The 20,835-nt window shown below is 33.7% G+C and overlaps 1 protein-coding gene across 1 annotated transcript; it reads left to right on the forward strand.

Moving 5' to 3' along the window:
- The first annotated feature begins 11,024 nt into the window (after nucleotides 1-11,024).
- On the forward strand, nucleotides 11,025-20,820 carry LOC120342209 (uncharacterized). The gene is made up of 3 exons (XM_078110715.1): nucleotides 11,025-11,178; nucleotides 11,328-11,435; nucleotides 17,380-20,820. The coding sequence occupies exons 1-3, from the start codon at nucleotides 11,117-11,119 to the stop codon at nucleotides 17,570-17,572; spliced, it is 363 nt and encodes a 120-aa protein (XP_077966841.1). The 5' UTR covers nucleotides 11,025-11,116; the 3' UTR covers nucleotides 17,573-20,820.
- The last annotated feature ends 15 nt before the right edge of the window (nucleotides 20,821-20,835 follow it).

Below are 20,835 nucleotides of genomic sequence, written 5' to 3' on the forward strand. Positions count from 1 at the left end.
TATACTTCACAAAGAAGTCCGTACATCTGTATGCTTCATTGCTCAAAACTTTGAGGTCACATCGCTTTTCTATCCCGGTAAATGAGAACACGCGCTGAATATAGGCAGGTTGGTCTCAAAAGTTTATTTATATCGAACGGACGGTTTCGGCAAACGAGTTTAACGAAGTAAAAGGGCTAGTGTGACTTTTTCACGCTTATGCCTAGAGCTGACCAGTCGGTAACACAGCAGTTCGCAGTAGAACAAGATTTCAAAGAGTTCAGAAAATGTATAAAAATACGCAATGTTGTATTTAAATTTGTAACAAACTTGGACATCGATAGCGATATTGCTGACATACACTGAAGGAACCGTAGAAATTCTTTGAGGGCAAAGTAAAGGTAAATCTGTTGGAATAACCATAAAGTTTGAATTAGCAAAATAGAAAAAATATTCATTCGACAAAGCTTTCAGGCTGACATTTGATAATCATCGCCTATATAGTTTTAGGACACAGATAGTCTAAATGAGTTAGTTGTAGCACCGCCGTAGCGGGCAAAGAATTACAGAAAAGTCGCCAAAGGCAATTAAAACTATGCTTGATGAATAACAGTATATTGTTGTTTACATTAGGTACGAAGTCGTTGTCGAATAAATGACCGCGGTGTGTAGTGAAGTGTGCAGTTTTGTGAGGCGATCGTGCTGATGAGTGTACTATGGTTTGGTTTTCTTCAGCTTCATCACGATCGCCATCTCTTTCAGATTATAATAGTTCCTGGTATGAGTGACCAACTTTCTCACTAAGCCGACTAATAACGAAATTGAAAGTAGTACGCTATAGATTATAAGAAATACCCATAGGCTGAAAAATACGAATTACTACATATATTTCAATTCAAGCTTAAATCTAACGTATTTCTGAGATAAATATGCATATTAAGTATTTTCATCATAATACGACAATCTCAATTAACATAGAGGCTCAACTTATTGACGTATTCCATCAAACTATCTCTTGGTATTATCCATCATCACACCATTAACGCTTCCCTGCTTCACATTAATATAATCTCCCGCTGTGACGAATTGTTGATTTAGAGTTGAGAGGTCCGTTTTAATATTCGGTAGCTTCCCAGCATACTCTTACAATACCAAATGATATGTTTATTGCGAACTTACGAAACTTGGCTTCATGAAACGTGTTATTCCTTTCAGGCCTAAATAAAACAGACCAGTGACGTAGACGAAATAAAATTGTTCCGATGCAATCGTAATTTTGGGTGAAAATCAACTCCATGACTTGGATAAAATTAAATGAAACTAATAGCGACATCTTTAATTGCGTTAGTTGAAGAGAAAAGTTTTTCTTCTATCAACAATTAGCAACAAGAAACGCAGATTTTCATTTTATGCCTGAGTATAAGTTTTGTTACCAATACGAGTTTTTTCGTCGATCAAGATGGGATTAAAAATTGTACAAAACTTTGTAATGTGGCTTATTGTTAGGAAAAAAAAATTTTTTAATGCCTTCACTCAACCAATTCAGATCTGTTTTTAATCCCGAAATTTTGAAAATAAATCATTTTCTGTTTATATGGTAAGCAAAGATTGCAACTTTAAGTAACAAAGAGGCTGTGTCTATCCACGCGCGTACTCACTTAAGTTGCAAGGCAGTCCAACAAGTTTATGTCAAACGAAAAAGATTGCAAACGTATCATTTTCAAAAAATCTATCTCGGTGTTGGTGATACAGTAAGACTTCGGAATTTTGCATTAGTGCATAAATGATTCTTTTTATCATATACAATGAAAAGCCGCTATCGGGGAGGATTTTTCAATTTTAACAAAGTGTTCGTGTTCGCATGAGGAATTCATTAACTACTTCGATTCGATTACTCATGGAACATCTTAATTCATCTGATGTACACTGCAAACGTAATTCTAGCATGTTAACCCCTGCAGAAGATTCTTGATATAAACATTGAATTATTGTTTATTCTATCAGAGTTGCAGTGACGGTCATTTATCGGTATTTTTTGCTCAATACTAAATAATTCACATACATTATTGATCTCTTTCGTGAGAGAAACTAGATTGTGAAGACATTAGCAGGAAAAATACAAATATTTTTTACATAGATATTTGCCCATGCAGCAGTAATTTTAACTGTTTTGCGAGATAGCAATAATAAAGATATTTAGACCCGAATGACCCAAAATGTTTAGTAAAATATGACATCACAATAGAAAACGAGAGAGAGAGAGACAGTTATACTTGGTCGAATATCGACATGCTTCGTCGCAAGACAATTTCGTAATATTGACTCCGGAACTATTGTGGGTAGTTTGTAATGAATATACATCATGTTTTGCTAGTTTGTATATTGATCCCGCCATTTTACGCCTCTTATACTTTAAATGTAAACATTTTTGGACACGAAATGGCTGGTTTTATTATATTTATTTTTTATGTTGTTACTTGTTAGTATTCTGGAGCTGCCATCATCGTCAGAATTGATCGAAAAGTGGGTTACCTAAATCTTGGTTTGTGAGCATCGTAAATAATAGTATTACTTTTTTGCAATACTATTCTATTCCTTATCGCCAACCTTTATTGCTACAATCTGAAAGAAGAAGTGGAAAAAATCATAGAGTCGGTGTTGCTTTTCCACGGTAAGCCGAGGAGAAATACCACATTTGAACAATAGTTTGGTACATATTTAAAACAATCCAGTTTTTGTACTTTTTAATATCAACCTGTAAGTGTCTCCTCCCTTATTTTGTAGTTATCGAACACAAAAACGAAAGAAGTTGATGAAATTAGGAGGATTCAGTTCATAAGCTTAGACAGTATTTTATTCAATACTTATCCTACTAGGAAAAACTGTGTTGTCAACGTAATGCCAACATAAAAAAATTGCACGTTGTGCAAACACTAAAATTAAGAAAAATATTTTTTTGTACACATTCTTTGAGTATTTATTATAATAATGGGAATTGTAGTATCCGTTGTATCATAATATGTAAAGTGCGTATACGCCTTGCGTTCTGCATTTGCAAATCTGTGAATTTGATTTTGTAGCGTGGGCATTTCAAACACTTTTGTTAGCATTAAAGTTCAAAAAATTAAGCCCGATTTCGTCGTGTACCAATGCAGACTCGTTAACAAAGCCTTTAAATTAGGATAAAAGTATCTATTCGTATTGCAATTTAAGCATGCGGTATTGGTCAGATTCAAGCTCTGTCATCCATAGGACTATAACAAGCCGTTCGTAAAATATTCATAAGTAACATTTATATTACCACATTGTAACTTCTTAAACTTTCTACATTACAGAATCAAGTATAATAAATGTATTGTATATCTTTCCCTTGTTATGGGAAATTAAATTCATGTGTTGTTATCGGAAATTTGTTTGTAAAGTACATGTAACTCTCGCATTTTACATGCAAAACCCTTTTACTTTTTCAAAATCTCAACGATAGTTCACGTTTATAAACTTATTCTAAGCCCACAAAAATTCGTCTGCTGACGGATATCTGAACTGTTAAGTTATCGCATTGATGAAAACGAATCCGTTCAATTAATTATAAAGCGTTTTTTTTTAGTTTTGACAGCAGGTATTTATAAAGAAACATTTAGTGTGCTCGATGAGTCATCTCCCACAAAGCTTAAAGCATCAGTTTTTCTTTTGTTTCCATCTCTTTGACGTCGTTGGTGTTTCAAATAATTTGGTAAAATGTTTCATTATCGTAGATTTATGAATTTCCTCGCAGTTGTAAAAGCAGTGATTGCGTATTGATGGTGAATTTTTTTAGGCAGTAAACATCGGGTCCTTGAATTAAATTTGTGCGGCCTTCGAGTCGGTTTGATAAAATTATTATCTAAGTCAAAAAAGTTGGTAGTCCTAAATAAGCACGCGGTCACTTGTTAGATTTCATTGATCCCTCAGATTAGGATGCGACCGGGTTATAGTCTAGATCTAGAATAGCGCTGACAAATACCAAACGTTTGGCACATCAATATGTTTTCAGACTTAGCGATTTGTAGGTTGTCTTATATTCATAGAATTGACGTAGTGTGTATGTAAGTTAAAGACATTTGTAATTTGAGGCTGTCTGGTATGCCTGTAAACAATTGATATTTTGACGAAAGCTATTGCCGTAATTTGGGAAACATGCCTCAAGATATGACTGAGTAGTAAACAAAAAATATACATTATTTCTGTCACGACTTCGATATATTTCATTGTCATTCACAAATATTCATTTAGATAGCACTATAGCAGGGATATCAAGAAAGTAATTCCTTTCAGATTGTTCTGGTTAGATATTTTCAGAGTCTCAAGTATCCAATTTAGAAAGATAGAAGTAATTGAAAAGTAAAATTACGAATAGTTGTATTAACTAAAGCTATATTAGAGACAAGAAGTTAGCAAAACCGTAGCAAAGCAAGAGTTGGTGAATATTCTTCATAGTTTCGTATAACTAATTTTGTTGGGAAGTAATCTCTTTCTTTGTAACAATTTTAAAAACATTTTAATTTGTGTTCGAGTTCTATCGGACAAACGTATAAAATAATTTTTTTCACGAGGATGATATCTCCGCTTGACATGTGTAATTTTATGGTGATGTTGAATATCATAAAAGTATGTGTTATTTATTTATAACATTCTACCTATATATATTCCAAATAGATTTAACATGAATATCCATGGATAAATCTGGCATATTTTGGCCTTGCTATTTGAAGAATACCTCGGCATTCACATCCTAGCGGCATTTATAGTAAAGGTATTATGTAAATTGGTATTTCGATGTTTATTATCTGTAAACAGATCGCAATTCAGCGAACGTATTTCCGCGTTGGAAACCAACCTATCTAGTACGTATTCTATCAAACTATCTCTTGGTATTATCCACCATCACGCCATTTTATGGTTTACGCTTCCTCGATTCACATCAAGATAATCTACCGCTGTGTCGAATTGTTGATTTTTTAAAGTTGAGAGAGACGTTTTAATATTCGGTAGCTTCCCAGCATACTTTTACAATACAAAAATATTATGTTTTATTGCGAACTTATAAAACTTGGCGCCATGAAACGTGTTATATAAATTTCAGGCCAACCTTAAACAGACCAGTGACATAGATATTGCAAACAATATTAAAAAAAATTGAATGTAGTTAACTTCTATATTACGATTATGCAATGTGGATATTGAAGTAGCAGTGGTATATATAGCATACCGCACAATTATACAGGGTGGGGTAAAAAACTCTTCACATTTCAAATTAAAATCAATTTAATTAAAATGAAATATGCAGGGGAGTTTTCTTGTCCCACCCTGTATTAATGGTTAAATATATTGTTAGTGTTTTAAGAGGTTGTGGATATACATACATACAACTACCGTTACATACAGAGCTGGCAACTCTTCGGCTTACATTTTGGCATGATATGGATATATAATCGACCATTTTAGCAGTGTTACTGCGTCAGGTGTATTTATTTATTTATGTGAGATGTAAACAATATTTTCAATTTTATATTCGCATATAAACTCATAATAGGAGCGAAATGCTTAAATGTATGGTCGCGAATGCCCCTTGGAGTAGGCACACCGCCGTATAAGCATGGAAGAGACGTTGAAGCGTGGTGGAATTGAAAATTGTTTCGATGTAATTATAATTTTGGGTGAAAATCGGCTTCTATATGACTTAAAAATATAATGCAACTTTTCTTTTTTATCAACAATTAACAACAATAGACGTAGGTAAAACACAATAATTAATAAACCGTGAGTTAGTTTGCAATTTTAAGAACCTAAATTAAGATGGCTTGTCCGGGTGTCATAACATGGTCTATAAACCTGTAGGTTTTGTTGTATAATCTAGTATAAGTTTTGTCAACAAAACGAGTTTTTCCGTCGATTAAGATGGGCTTAAAAATTGTACAAAAGCTTTGTAATGTGGTTTATTGTAACGAAAAAAAATTTCCATCGCCTTCATTCAAACACAAGCAGATATTTAAACCCGAATGACCCTAAATTTATGGTAAAATATGACATCACAAAAGAAAGCGAGAAAGAGAATCAGTAAGTAACATTTATATTACCACTTTGTAACTTCTACAACTTTGTACGTTACAGAATCAAGTATAATAAATATATTGTAAAACTTTCCCTTGTTACAGGAAATGAAATTCATGTGTTGTTATCGGCAATTCGTTTGTAAAGTACGTGTAACACTCGCAGTTTACATGCAAAACTCCTTTACTTTTTCAAAATCTCAACGAACGCTCACGTTTATAACGTTATGCCAAACCCACAAAATTCGTCTGCCTCGGATATCTGAACTGTGTCTAAGTTATCCTAATGATGAAAGCGAATCCGTACAATTTACTATTAAGCGACTTTTTAATTTTGACAGCAGGTATTTATAAATAACTTTTAGTGTACCCGATGAATCATCTCCCACAAGGCTTAACGCATTCATTTTTCTTTTGTTCCCGTCTTCCATTTGACGTCGTTGGTGTTCCAGTAATTTGTTGAAATTTCTCATTATCGTAGATTTTTGAATTTGCATTTCCTCGCAGATTGTAAAAACAGTGATTGTGTATTGATTGTGAATTGATGTGAAGCAGCGAACATGGAGTCCTCGAATTAAATCTGTGCGGTCTTTGAGTCAGTTTGATAAAAATTTATATACTTCTGAGTTTTTGCATTGACTTGCGGTCACATACGCTAAATAAGTTGATAGGCTAAAGTAAGGACTGGGTTGCTTGTTACGATTTATTGAGCCATCAGATTTGGATGCAACCGGGTCATAGTCTACTCTAGGCCAGCGTTGCAAAATACCAAAAATTTGGCATATTTATATGATTTTAGACATGCGATTTTTTAGTTGGCTTATTTTCATAAAGTTGACATAAAGTGCATGTAATTTGAAGCTTCATGGTACACCTGTATAAGATTGATATGTCGCCCGTAAGCTATTGCTATAATTTGGGAAGCATGCCCCAAGATATCAGTAAGAAGGGAACAAATAATATACATTGTTTTTGTCGTGGTTTTATTGTCTTTCAAAAATATTCATCTATATAGCAGGGATATCGGGGCAAGTAAATCCTCGCGGATTGTTCAGATCAGATAATTCCAGAGTCTCAAGTACCCACTCAAGAGGGATGGAAGTCATTGAAAAGAAAATTACGAATCGTAGTAATATATAAAGCTATACAGGGACAGGGAGTTAGCAAAACCGTTGCAATGCAGAGTTAGGGTGAATGATGTTCTTTGAGTGAAGCTGTCGGTTACACTTTCTTATAACTAATTTTGTTGAAAAATATGTTTTTATTTTAAATTTTTTTAAAAAATATTTGAGTTTAAGATCGAGTGCTATCGAAAAATGTATACAATGATTTTTTTTTTCACATGGTGGTGATGTCTTCACTTAAAATAGCTGAATGTGTAAATTTATGTTGATGTTGAATATCATAAAAGCATTCGTGATTATTTATAACATTCTATTTATACATATGCACAAAAGATTTAACATGAATGCCTCAGTTTATTGCCTCAGTCATAAATTTTCACTAAACGGCATGCTATCCATAAAAAGTTATTTATTAAGTCTCGAGCTCATAAAAAATCGATCTGGTTTGCAATTTATTGAAAGCGTTTCTCGAAAAATAATTTTTTTTGTCAATTAATTAAATTATGTTGTCGGATTTTCTGAAGATCGATAAAGGCTATCCAGACTCTAGGAATAATTAAAAAAATAAAAAGATTTTTTGATAAGATCAAATTCTAGCAAGGTGGAGTATGTAAAGTAGAGGATCGAGATAAATAATCGGAAATAAATTTAGCCAAATCGGTCACCTTTAAAGCAAGAGAAAAGGAAATAGTGCGAAGCGATATTTAAATTTTGGCACTACAATCTGAAAGAGATGTCGAAAACAACAGATTACAATCGGGTTAACTTTGGTGCAAGGAGCACAGCAATCTGATCCTTTCTAAAAACGCAATATTTCAGCGTCCTTGAAAAACTAAATTTTGAATGGCATAATGCATTGGTCAGTCAACTGGTATGCGCATTGCCTGAAAGTAATCTTTCATATAAACATGTTGTATTAGACATGAATGGTAAATTACGGAAACATGCAACCTAATATGTCCGCAAATTCTCTCAAGTATTTCGCTGGACATGTGCCAGAGGACGTCGGTAAAGAGTTTTTATCATCCGGAAATGTGCGCGTGAAAGACTCGTTAGTCGCTATTATGCGATCGTCTGAGACGAGACGCTAAATACAACTGAAAATCCAATTTCAACTGAAAAATAAAGAAGTGAATAATTAAGAATAAAAACGGTGTTGGTATATATAAAACGGGAAAACCATAAATTTCGATTTAGGAGTGCCGCGGCAGATTAAAAACTGTATTTTAGATGTTTTCGAATCGCAAAATTTCAGAATTTTCAATCGTAAGCTAAACCGTAGTCACCTGAGGTTGATCCATTCCATTATCCATTATTAAATTACCCCCGGGTCGCACACGACGTCTTTACTTATTGTGGTGATATTGCAATAATGTAAAATGTTAAATTTCATTGTCGACCTTGGGATTTTGCTAACGTCGACATCTTGAAAATAACTGCGAGCGGCTCAAATTTAACAAATTACCAAGATCGGAAAAATGCGAATCAATTCTAATTATAAATCGGGCAGTATACCATATATGTTCATGTACGCAAATTGCAGTATTTCAGAGCAATAATACTTTTATTCCATTGTGCGTAGTCGCAACGGCGAGTGACGTTGAAATTGATTATATTAATACGACAACAGGTCATTGAGCTCAAGGGTAGGCATTAAACGCTTGCTTTATATTTTAGAATCACAAAATTGAATTTGTATGCCTAATAATATTTTTTGTTATTTTAATAAAGGGAGTTTTGTTTTTAATGCATGAAAATATTTTTCCTTCACGCAACATTTTCATCGCTGCAAAGTTTTTTAGAAAGTAAAAAGCACCAAATATCGCTTATACGACTCGAAATGGTACATTTTTAAATCGTATTGAAAAAAAAAACATTATTTTGATATTTGAAAACGTAAATACGACACATTTTTAGTTTTAATTTTATTTTTGTGACAAAGCACGAAACTTTTAAAAAATTTGTGCTTTGTATATAAATGTCTTGATTGACAAGAAAAAAAATATTAAAAACTAGAGTGGAAAGTAAGTACGTAACTGCTAGATGTAAGTACTCTCACCTCAAGTAATTAAAAGTGTAATGGGTGATATCGCTTGTGTTGACAGAATATTATGCGGTTGACTTGTGGCAGCTGCCTGAACACAACCCAACGAACTTCTAACACGCATAGGGGTTGACCCGTAAAGATTGAGAAGTGCAAAATGTCATCAGCATATACAGACAAACACATATACGTCATATTAAGTGCATATGGAATTTATAAATGTTTGTGAATTTTAATACGCATAGCTAAATTGTCTTTAAGAACAAGAACTTCGTTTTGATCGGATTTCCATTCAACTGAGCTACTTTGATCTTGCTGACTTGCAAAATCATAATGTCCGATCCTAGAATTAGTAGCATTGTGGTTATATTTGACTTGGCACAATATAATAATATATGAACAATACATTGCGCCAACCTCTATCTCAATTCCCGTTGGGATTTTGGAATATTCTCGCAGTCTTTTGTATCGATGTTTACAATGTACAATGTACTGGAAATTATTATCATAATCAGATACGCCAATTAATTTCATATAGCCCTTAAATGCTACAAGAACTTTATATCATATGTTGTTTGACTTTGATCTCCACTAAATATTCCGTTCCGTTATCTCGTGGGAATATATCTGAATCCAATTCTCCTTCCAATATACCTGCCATCCAATGAAAATAAGTTTCGATGATTTACATTGTGGCGTGTGTGTAATCATGACGAATAGGTTTCCTAAGTAATGGAAAATGTAGAAAAAGATTTCCGACTGTATACAAAATTTTTGAATATTTATTTTCAGGGCGAACGTAAATTGAAATATTTATTCGAAAAAAATTACTAGAAATTCGCATTAACGTTATACAGATATTTTCAATTTTATTTTATGCTTCGAAATACCAGTTGACGAAAGTGAATTCTCCACAGTACATGATATTAAATTTACTTTGTGAATATACTAAAGCATGATATTTGTTCAGACAGACAGACAAGTAATTGCATGCTGACGCCAAATCATACAATGAAATTCAAACTAGAATTGAGTTGTGACAGTATGTTTGTCAAATACCAATTGAACGTTTGTTGATGGAAGAAGTAAAATAACAGATAAACGAAGATTAGATTTAGATCAAGTGCAGTTGCCCATCGATGAGAAAAAGTCTCTCAAATAAGTGTATTGAGAATACCATTCACCATCGTTTGTTTAATATTTCATTTTTGTTGACGGAACAATGGTTTTCTATTCTATTTCATGATTCAATGCGTGTAAATGGATCATGCAGTCAATGCGGTTTAACAAATTCTCGTTGTTTTGCTTTTAAAATGATAATCGTGGTCGCATTGTTTCAAGCATAAAATTTGGGATTTATTCATCTATTTTATGCTGAATTTTCTTATATAAACATATATAAAGAACGTGAAAATTTCAATATTCCATTATAGCTTAACTATCAATTATAATCGAAAAAATTATGCTTTCATGCTGAAAATACATTAGCTGTCAATTATTGCCCTTTAACGCATAATTTCTCAGTGACATTATTAACTCATAATTTTAGTGCTTCAGAATCTCGAAAGTTTGTCAGAGAATGTAAAAAGAAAACGGCAGAAAGGCTGTGATCTTTGGGACAGTGTTGTGAAAATTGTCTTATCTGATAGCATGTTAAAGTTTCTGTAATGATAACAAACACAGGGCAAAACAACCAACAGAGAGAGGATAATGGGTAAAAAAACGACAATAATTACGCGAGTATTTATGCTTGAAGGCATTTCTTTATTTACTTGCCTAAAAATAATTTGAACTTTTTTTTACAAAATAGAACATAGTTTCAACGTAAAGTAAAGTATTTCTGTTACCAACATCATGAAACGGATTGCTTATTACACCCTATGTGCGTTGTTTGTGCTGGTCATCTGCATTTTGTATTCGGATGCAAGAAATTCTCATGCAGGTACGCGCTTTTGGCTTGTTTCCAGTTAAAGTCTTAAAAAATGAGATGCACACCGGAACGTCATTCTACAACGAATATCGATATTTGGAAATTTTTGTGCGCTTTAGTTGAGACAAGCATTTTTGATTGGGCGATTTCATTCTCTTTAGTCTTTCGAATGTACAAGAAGATGCGAACAAAATGTTTGAACTTCTACTGTCCAGCGCTGGAAGAAGAAAAAAGTTGTCATCAATTCAACACGAGAGGCGAAAGAAAACGTAAGAATATAAATGTGTTGTGTTAAATTACTTCAATTCTTCCTATTGTGAACGTATAAAAATGAACTTCCAGATAAATGGACTTGATGATGGATGAAGCCGTAACCGACCAGCGGTTACGTGAACCACCCTAGGTCGGAGAGAAGCCCAGTATTCTTCCCGCAAATAAATATACCCCACGGGATCAGAACCCACGCAGGGTAATCAGAGTTGCGGTGGGAAGCGTGTTTCTAACGCTTAGCACGATGCGCCACACGCCGAGCCGAGCAATAGAACAATGCTACACGAGTATGGCACTATATTTTATATTAACCACGAGAAGATAATCTAATTTGATCTATATTATTATATATATAAATGCGCGATGATTGCGTGATTAATCCTTGTTGAATAACACTTAAATACAATAGGATTTCATCTCTGTTCAGTGAAAGAGAATAAATTAAAATATTTGTGTCCTTCCATGTGAGAGAGTGAGATTTTGATGAATAGCATTAAAATGCAGCAAATTGCTGTTAAAAAAGGAGAGAATAAATATTCGTTCATTCCATTCGTTTACTCATTTATATTTAGTTTGCATCGCTTTTAGCTTTTCATATCGCTTCTGTTTCTGAAAGTTTGTAAAGATGATTCATCACAAACTGCGGTCAGACTAACCGTGAATAAGCTGGTTCATTAATCAACGTAATACACAAACAACCCCCTCAAAAACACTCAAATATCTCGAAAAGGACTCGCAACACCATTTAGCGTGTGTGTGGTCCGGTACCATCATGGTAATCAGCGATAAAAAAGCCGGCTTCGTTGTTAAAAAAAAAGATATTTAGATAATTTACTATGGTAGATGCATAAATGATTATTACAAAGTATAACCAACTTTTATAAATATCTTTTTGCGTGAAGCTTTATTAATTTTGATTACATTACAATGAAAAAATTATATATAAATAACCATTGTTGTCATTTTATCATATTGGTTGGAAAAAGTATGAATAATCGAGTGATGAGTATTATCTTGTAATACGAAATCCCTAATTATGACTTATGGATACACTCATTTGGGGTACTGAATTTTTTTTGTAAAGTGCTGTAATGGATAAATGAGGAGCATCGTTTCCGTAAGAAAATTTTGTGGCAAAGCATGTATTACTTTTGGCCCATTCGCATGCTGGTTTCAAATTTCAAAACAAATCTCAAGAGAATAATTTAAAGAAATACATATTGGCTGCGTGTTTATATTACCCTCTTTCAAGATATCCTATATAACAACTCATTACTCTTTTTCACTCATTTTCTTTTGGTAACTGCTAGCCATCTATGTGCAACCCAGAGCCCAAATAATTAGTAAATCCTTCATTGGCTAACCATTTAAGTTAAATTTTAACATATAAAAGTTTCGTGAACGATTGCGCTTGAGTGTAAATTTTTTCAAATAGGTCAAATAAGTTTGTTTTATCGTACGGCCTCGTGTATGATACCTTAATCCAACTGTTATCTTTGCTTGGGGCAGGTGGTGGTTTGGTGAACGCTACCGAAAAGCAATGTGTTTTTGCATTACGAAATAAGTTGACTTCAGAAATATGGTTGTAATGCTTTTAGACGGCACAGTAAAACGATTAAAACTCTAGAGGTAACGCCAATCATATTGCATCATCGGTATTTCAAACTTCAAATAATAGCTACACATAAACAAGGGATGAAAATAGAGCTGCGAACTGTTTTGTTCGGAATATTGCAATTCAATATTTTTCACCACTTTGGGGAGCCGTGTGTTAACTCTGGTGGGTGAGTGATGCTTTATATATACGCAATCTATCCACAATGCGAACTGATGTAAAATCATATTATACCAATGGTGAATACCAACAAATGACGAGCAACTGTTATACCAAAATAGATATATTTACTTTCGTGAAATAGAATCAAAGAAATTCTGTTTATTGTTTTCAAAAATAAATCTGACTAATGATTGAATTGGCGATTAACAAATATTTAGTGAAAGATTGTACAAACAAGTTGTAACAATATTCATAAATTCTATGTCAGTTCCCGTGCTGCGGATTAGACCATGAAATTTTGGAATTAAATTGAATCAACAACCTCAAATATTTTATAAAGTCCGAAGGATTTTTTCTTTATTTTTATTTTGTAATACTTACCGGTTCGGTATATATATTTGTTATTTTCTTAATCTTTCTTTCCGTTTTCCTCAACGAGTTGTTCATTACTGGCTTTGATTTCAATTTCGATTTATTTTATACATTCGCAAGAAAAATCGACGCTTGCCTGGCAACTAGCAATGATTTTGGAATTTCACACTTCTATCTCTTGATTGGCCCAGTTTGATAAGACGAAGTATTTATTTTTGTATTAACGTTAATATATGCTTCATTACATGTTCAATTTAACCCTTTTGTTTAAATCATTCTCCGTATTCATTTCCATGAATTCTGTAATCACCCTCTTATGTGTGTGTGTGTGTGTGGGGGGGGGGGGGGCAAATTACTGACAACTGTAAAGAAATTCTAATAGAAGGGCATATGGGGTCGAGATTCACATGGGTTCAATCTTCATCATCCATCAAGACTTGGAGGTTCCAAAGTAAACTTTTTCTTAGAATCAAATTTCTGGATAACAAATTTATTTCGATTACGAACCAGCAATATTATAAATGCCAGCTGTCATCTCGTTGTAATTACTTTGTAATAGGTAATAACATTGCCACATCAAAATGTAGGATCAAGGTTGTCAGACGTGTGTTGTCCTTTAGTGATGAATTTTCTCACAATGATTAAATTTTGCGGTGATAATATCCCACGCGCAAACAGTTTGAACAAGTTCGAACTTGAGATCTGAAAACTTATATATGTCACTGTCACTATGGGAGAATTCAAGAAAAATATACATGTAAAATCAAATTGATACATGTACAAGGTGCATGTAGAATTAAACTTTCTTATTTCTATTCATCTTTTCTGACCAAAAAGAATAAAACTTGTATAATTTCATGTTCACATAGGATTAGTTAAGAAACTAGACGTTAATGCATTTTAGATTATTCCATTTCTCAGTTTCTGCCCACCTGTGACCAGGATAAAATTTAACCAAACCTTATTATTTAAATTGGTTTGTATCACAATGTGGCGGTGTTAATTTTAATGTGTCATAAAATTGAATCATATACATTATATAATATTAGCTTTATTTCAGGGTCTCCCAAACTAGGGTCCGTGATGACTGCACATGGGGTCCGCAACGATATGAAAAGAGTCTGAACATATACAAATAGGTCATAATCTAATATAATTGCTATTAGCCTGCCAGTTAGTATGCATTGATTCAGACTTTCATTTCGTCAAAGGAAACATCATCTTTTCTCGTTGGTTAGGCACATCAATTGACACCGCATAAGACGGGGTCCGTCATAAAAAAGATTCACAAACAGTGGTCCGCGGTCGAAAAAGATTGGTTGGGAAATCCCTGCTAATTTATTTAAGCAATAAGAGCGTCAAAAATTTAATATCAAATGAAAACTAATTGTCTACACCACAACATTGGTTAAAACAAATAAATAATACTATATTCTGTAGTCAATTTCTAAGGTGCACTGTATGCAATGAGATCTTCTGACAAATTCCAAGACCGACCACACATTACAAGATTCACCCACAAGCATTTAAAAACACATGAACAATGATGAGAATGATATATACGAATTCAAATAAAATATCAATAGTACAAATAATTTGGGAATAAAAATAGTCAATAAACCCATCCCCAGAACCATAAAATAAAATTAAATAAAAATTCATTTGCTTAGGAAAGAAATGAGTCGCTTGCCATTACCATTGCGTGACAGAAACAGATATATATACGTAAGAGCCGTATTTTTGACCTATATCCAAAACATCGACACACTTTTCTTATTTTTCTAACACACACACAAAGTGAATCTAGACTTTAAAGTTTATTGTTTTGAGTCAAATAAAAACTTGGAGATGGAATTTAGAACAAAACGAGACACTCCCAAAAAGTTACTATAAAGTTTACTACCATTTTATGTTTTTCATGAAAACCGTACCGTTAAAGTATTCACCCGCCCCATCCTAACAGCACGTATGCTTCAATGTCTTGCCTATTTTTAAATTTTCGTCGCCAGTTCTTACGCCCGCTAATTTATTTGTGAATGCAAATCAGGAAACCTACGTTAAATTTGTGGAACTGTCATTATGGCCCAAAAAATGAACCATGTAAGCTATAATGAAATTTACGACCCCAGTTACGTAAGTAAAGATTTGTTGAAAAGGAATTGTTTTAAAATAATCATTTTAAATCGAGTTTTTTTTACCTGCTTTGTTTAAAATGGATGTGGTATTCGATTTTTTTGTATCAAATAGGCTAAGTCTAAAACAAAAATAAAAAATGGATGTAAAAACTTTCCAATCGCGATAAACCTTTCGAAACGCCACAAATATTGATGACTAGCCACCTTTCGAAACGCCACAAATATTGATGACTAGCCCATAGTCGCCTTCTCGAGCTGTAGCGCAATACGTCCGCAAACGTGGTTGTTGGAGAAAGACGCAACCGGTAAGCCGTTACGCCCTTAGGTGAATCACTCTGCGGCGGCGAGGATTTCAGCAATCCTCTTCCAAATTGTCACATCTCTCATGGGATTTGAATCAGGGTCAACATTTACCAATTAAACGAAATGAAATTGGAATACGAACGAATTATTGAATTTGTATAACTTTAAAAAACCTATATATATATATATATATATACATCGTTTCGGTAGCCAAAATTTTGTAATTTACGCAATTTTGAAATGTACTTGCGGTGTCATATTACATAACTTCCAAATCCCCCTTATAACGTCATAAGAAATTGGTTGTGACGCCATTGTTATAGTCGGAGATTCACAATCAGCATAACCTGAAATGTCTCATCGTACAAGTCCGGCCCCGATTCGAACTTTGGTTAGTTGCCACCGATCAAAGTATATTCCACATTATTGTATCAACGTACTTGTTTGGCCAAATTTTGGCGGTAAGCGGGCCCCCTGGTATAACTGCTTTTGGATTCTAGTAGGCCCGTGAGCTATGTTTCATTAGTTTTCATGCATTTTTTACTCAAATCATCTTTCAGATATTTCGGATAAACATCCCTGTTTAAATCTTATGACTTTGGGGCATGTACTGACTTAGCAATAAAGTTGCGCAATGACAGTAGAAGTCGAAATTTTTATTTTATTTCTTATAATATTTTTGAACGTATTATTCCAGCAGCATGTTCAGCTGCCAGAACGCAACATTTTGGCGTGAATACAGAAAAAAAAATTGCTTTAAAACAAGCCCTTGTTTATAATTGATAAAAATCAAAACCCTACGCGCAAGGATGATATCGACGATTGTTACGGGTGATATGACTTCGTTGATTAGTTTTGAGGTTTGGATCCAACACTTAAGACAATTGTGTTTATTTTTTAGTTATTTTTTTTAAATTAAATTCTTTTTTTGAATGTCTAATATTGCTAATCTAAGCCACAAACATCACATTTGCTATGTGAAGCTAGCTTCTTTACTTGCTAGATCGCATTCACTCAATTCGAAGTGGACACAACTGAGCACAAAATGATATAATTTTTGAATTTTTTCGGAGGAATTACATCTTTTAGGATACTTGATCTGGTTTTAAGGGGCTGCACATAGTATTGCTTGAAACAGTTGATGATGGCAACGAATACATATGATTTTCTCTAATATAATCGCAATTTCGTACATTTGAACGACGAAAATAGATCACAAAAGAATTAGTAAATGCATCTGGGAAAATAACCATACTAACAGATTTCTATTGAAACTTATCGATTTGTATTGAGATTGAATTATGCCAGTGTTTGATAAATTTTGATTTTTTGATAATATTTATTCATTTTTTTCAGTTTGTCGATTCTGCTGGAAGCATTTTTGTCAGCCCGGAAGAGAATGGTCTATTTTCAAGTTGAAAACGCGTTCATTTTCTACAGCATGAATATAAATATTAGAGATATAACTGATTTCCCGTATCAAGGGAAGGGTGCTTTATTTACCGAGCATTCATTATCTTCAATCGCGCTGCTTTGTTTTTTAAAGTGATGTAAGTCAACGGCATTGTTCGACAAGAGTAGGCAAGATATATATATAATATGATCCTGCTGATAAATTACTTGATTCAACTATTGGAATAATAAACAAAATATATGTTTAAAAAACGAACAAGTAACCTGTCGCTCAGAGCTGTATAAGTCGGGATAAGTCAAGAAAAGTACATACAATAAGTCTTTGAAAAACAAAAAAATTCAATGCAAGTTGCAAATATGGCATATAGATAGACACATGTTTTAGGAGTTTTGTTCTGTTAGTAAAAACTTTTTCAATAAAAAGAATCCCAATATTTTTATTTGTGAAAACCGTTGGTATAATTCTTGTCTAAAAATGCATGGCGATATAAAATCAGATTTTCATGACTTTGGGAAGTTTTTCAATTTTTCTGTTAATTTCATTAAACGAAACTAAAATGGCTGCTCAATACTCAATCAACATAATAAGGAAAAACGGTTGACTGGCGTCCAAATTCGAAAGTTCTGATGCAAAACCACAGTACATCAATGCAGCTGGAATTCCTATACGGTATCTTGGGTGGTAATACTATCTAATATCATGGGGTGATAAGTCTTTTAAAACATATGATTCACCGTGAAGACGTACTTTTTCCGCAATTGACTTTTATCAATCTGCAATTGCGAAACTCACCCACTGCTAGAAGTTAAAAAAATTATTTGCAATAACAGCTTGTTTTCTTCGAGACATTCTCTAATAATGAATCATTTATATTCATCGAACACCCATATGAATCATTTGCTGACGGACGTTGGTCTTATGAACATCAGCTGGTTGTGATTTGTATCCTGATATATGTGAATACGAACTTTTGGCATTGGTAATAGAATGGTTGTCAAGAATTGACTATCTTATGTATTAAATTTACTGTGTTGTATTCGATTCTTCAAATAGGCTACTCAGCACGATTAATATGCTCAAACGCTGCTTGCATTATTTACTGCTCGCCCTTATTTTTACGTTGCTTGAAGAAGACGAATCCATAAAAATTTCGACACTGGCGGAAAGTTTGCTTGTATATCAGTATGTCTATATTTTTATTTCACTCGATATACTCAACACCAAATACCCAAATAACAGCACGATGATTACTCACTCGACACGATCGTGGTAACGATTTTCCTGTCGAAGATAAATGTGACATCCACAAGTGACACGAAAGAACATCAAATATTCAATAAATTCATATTCTTTAATTGATCAATAATTTATGTGTATACATATCATGTATATCAAATTTTTTCGTTTTTGTTATTTATGGGAATAACATTTTATGACCCGTGGCCTCGTGTTTCGATTAATGATTACTAAAATTTGGCTTAGTCATATATTTAGTATTTTGGAATAAATATTCGAAAAATAGCAGCAACCAGAGTTAAATGTTTGAATGACTTGAGCTAAATATTGAACAGGGAAAACTGATCATTTATTGTTCGCGACATCGTTTTGGTTATCCCTTTTGTAGTATAACATAAATGAGCAAGTTTTATATATGATAAATATAACAAGAGTCTGATGCTCAAATGCATGAACACGAAGATCAAAACAAAGTAGTATAGTTATGCAATCATTCACATCAGACGATCGGCACCGCAGTTTCCACGACTTCGCCTGACCATTACCACGAACGAGAACTCGCCACAAGGTACGCATTTTTTAATTCGGTAACGTCATTGCAGACGAAAAACAAATCTCAGAGCCCGTTGAAATAAATAAAAGTAACATCGTTCGAGCGCAGTGCTCGTCAACCGGGTGTATAGTACACCCCAGGGTGTAACAAAAGTTTGAAGGGTGTTCCACACCGATAGGGTGTACCGTACCTAATCTTGAACGGGTACACACTAACACACGATATGCTAATTAAATGCGTCTAAACTTATGTATGGCATTTTCCTATTTTCGGTAATCTTCTTGTTTTAGGTATAGCGTCATAATATACTTTTGTAGCAGTTCGATACCTTTTTAACGATACATATATCAATAGGCTCTTGTCGTAAGATGTAAAAAAAACTAAACTACGAAAAGGGTGAGAAAAGTGATTTGGATTTTATTCGGTCTCATTCTAAGAAGCATATACTATTTACATAAATTTGCACAAAGACATGGAGGCAAATGAATTGAGGCTATTGTATTACGCCGAAGTGCGCTGGTTATCGAGAGGAAAAGTTTTGAAATGAGTTTTCTCTGCTGTGGAAAGATCTGTCTGTTTTTCGCTGGTTGCTATAGTTTGATTCGGGCTGTTAGTTTTCAAAATATCTTTTGGCTTGCAAATTGTCCTATCTAACAGCAATATTTGAAATCAGAAATCACCTAAATTTATTGATGCAAGGGAAGAGATGCTATATTTTTAAAGCTAGTAGCAAGATTCCGACTTTTAAAATGAAATTGAAATTGTGGCAGAATAATGTAGAAAATTGACATATTTTCAATTTTGAATGTCTGGGCTATTTGTGAATGGGAAATCGGAAACCCAAACATGGAAACCAAGTTGAGGTCAATTGTACGAAAACATCTTGATGTGCTACAGCTCAAATTGGGAGCCTGTTTTACGGTTGTTGAATATCATCATCTTGGTTCTCTAATATGGGCCATTCAGCCATTCGCAAGTGCAGAGGTTGCTCCTGTCTATCTTACTGGCGAACTGCTCGAATTACGATCAGATCCGGTAAAAAAATGCAGAGTTTAAAAGATAAAAAAAAAACTACAACGATTTGGGCAGAACTACCATAAAAGTTCCCGAGTATCGCAATCGCTTGCACAAAATGAATGAATTCCTTACGAATGACATACCTTCACAAACAAGGATTTTTTTGGAATCCAGGAAATTTAACCACCGACACTAATACACTGATGAGAGGGTCACTGGAAACAAGATTATAACCTCGCTCTGCACGACTGGATGATTGAATCCAAGAGCAACGTTCACATTAACTAAATAATAAACTATTGCATCGACATAAAAACATATTTGTATATATATATAACTTCTAAACATTATTTACGTGTTAAAAATGTAGGATGAGCGGGATGTACCAGATTTTGAGGAAGGGTTCAAAGGGTGTATACCACTCCAAATAAAGTTGGCGAGCACTGTTCTAGCGACAATACATACTTCAACCACTGAAAATTTCAAACCGAGCAGTTGAAGAGCAAAGGGATTTTCACACAACAAAAACAGGAATTCTAACAACAACAGCAACATAACAACTAAACGATCTGCATGTCCGCTTCGTGTCCAA

The sequence above is a fragment of the Styela clava genome, chromosome 3, assembly GCF_964204865.1.
Source record: "Styela clava chromosome 3, kaStyClav1.hap1.2, whole genome shotgun sequence".
Taxonomy (NCBI): Eukaryota; Metazoa; Chordata; class Ascidiacea; order Stolidobranchia; family Styelidae; genus Styela; species Styela clava.

Excerpts from the sequence above, each read along its gene's own strand:
- LOC120342209 (XM_078110715.1), top strand. The coding sequence starts at position 11,117 with ATGTGCGTTGTTTGTGCTGGTCATCTGCATTTTGTATTCGGATGCAAG. Across the intron at positions 11,179-11,327 it reads TGCAAGAAATTCTCATGCAG|TCTTTCGAATGTACAAGAAG; the intron begins GTACGCGCTTTT and ends CATTCTCTTTAG. Across the intron at positions 11,436-17,379 it reads CACGAGAGGCGAAAGAAAAC|TTTGTCGATTCTGCTGGAAG; the intron begins GTAAGAATATAA and ends CATTTTTTTCAG.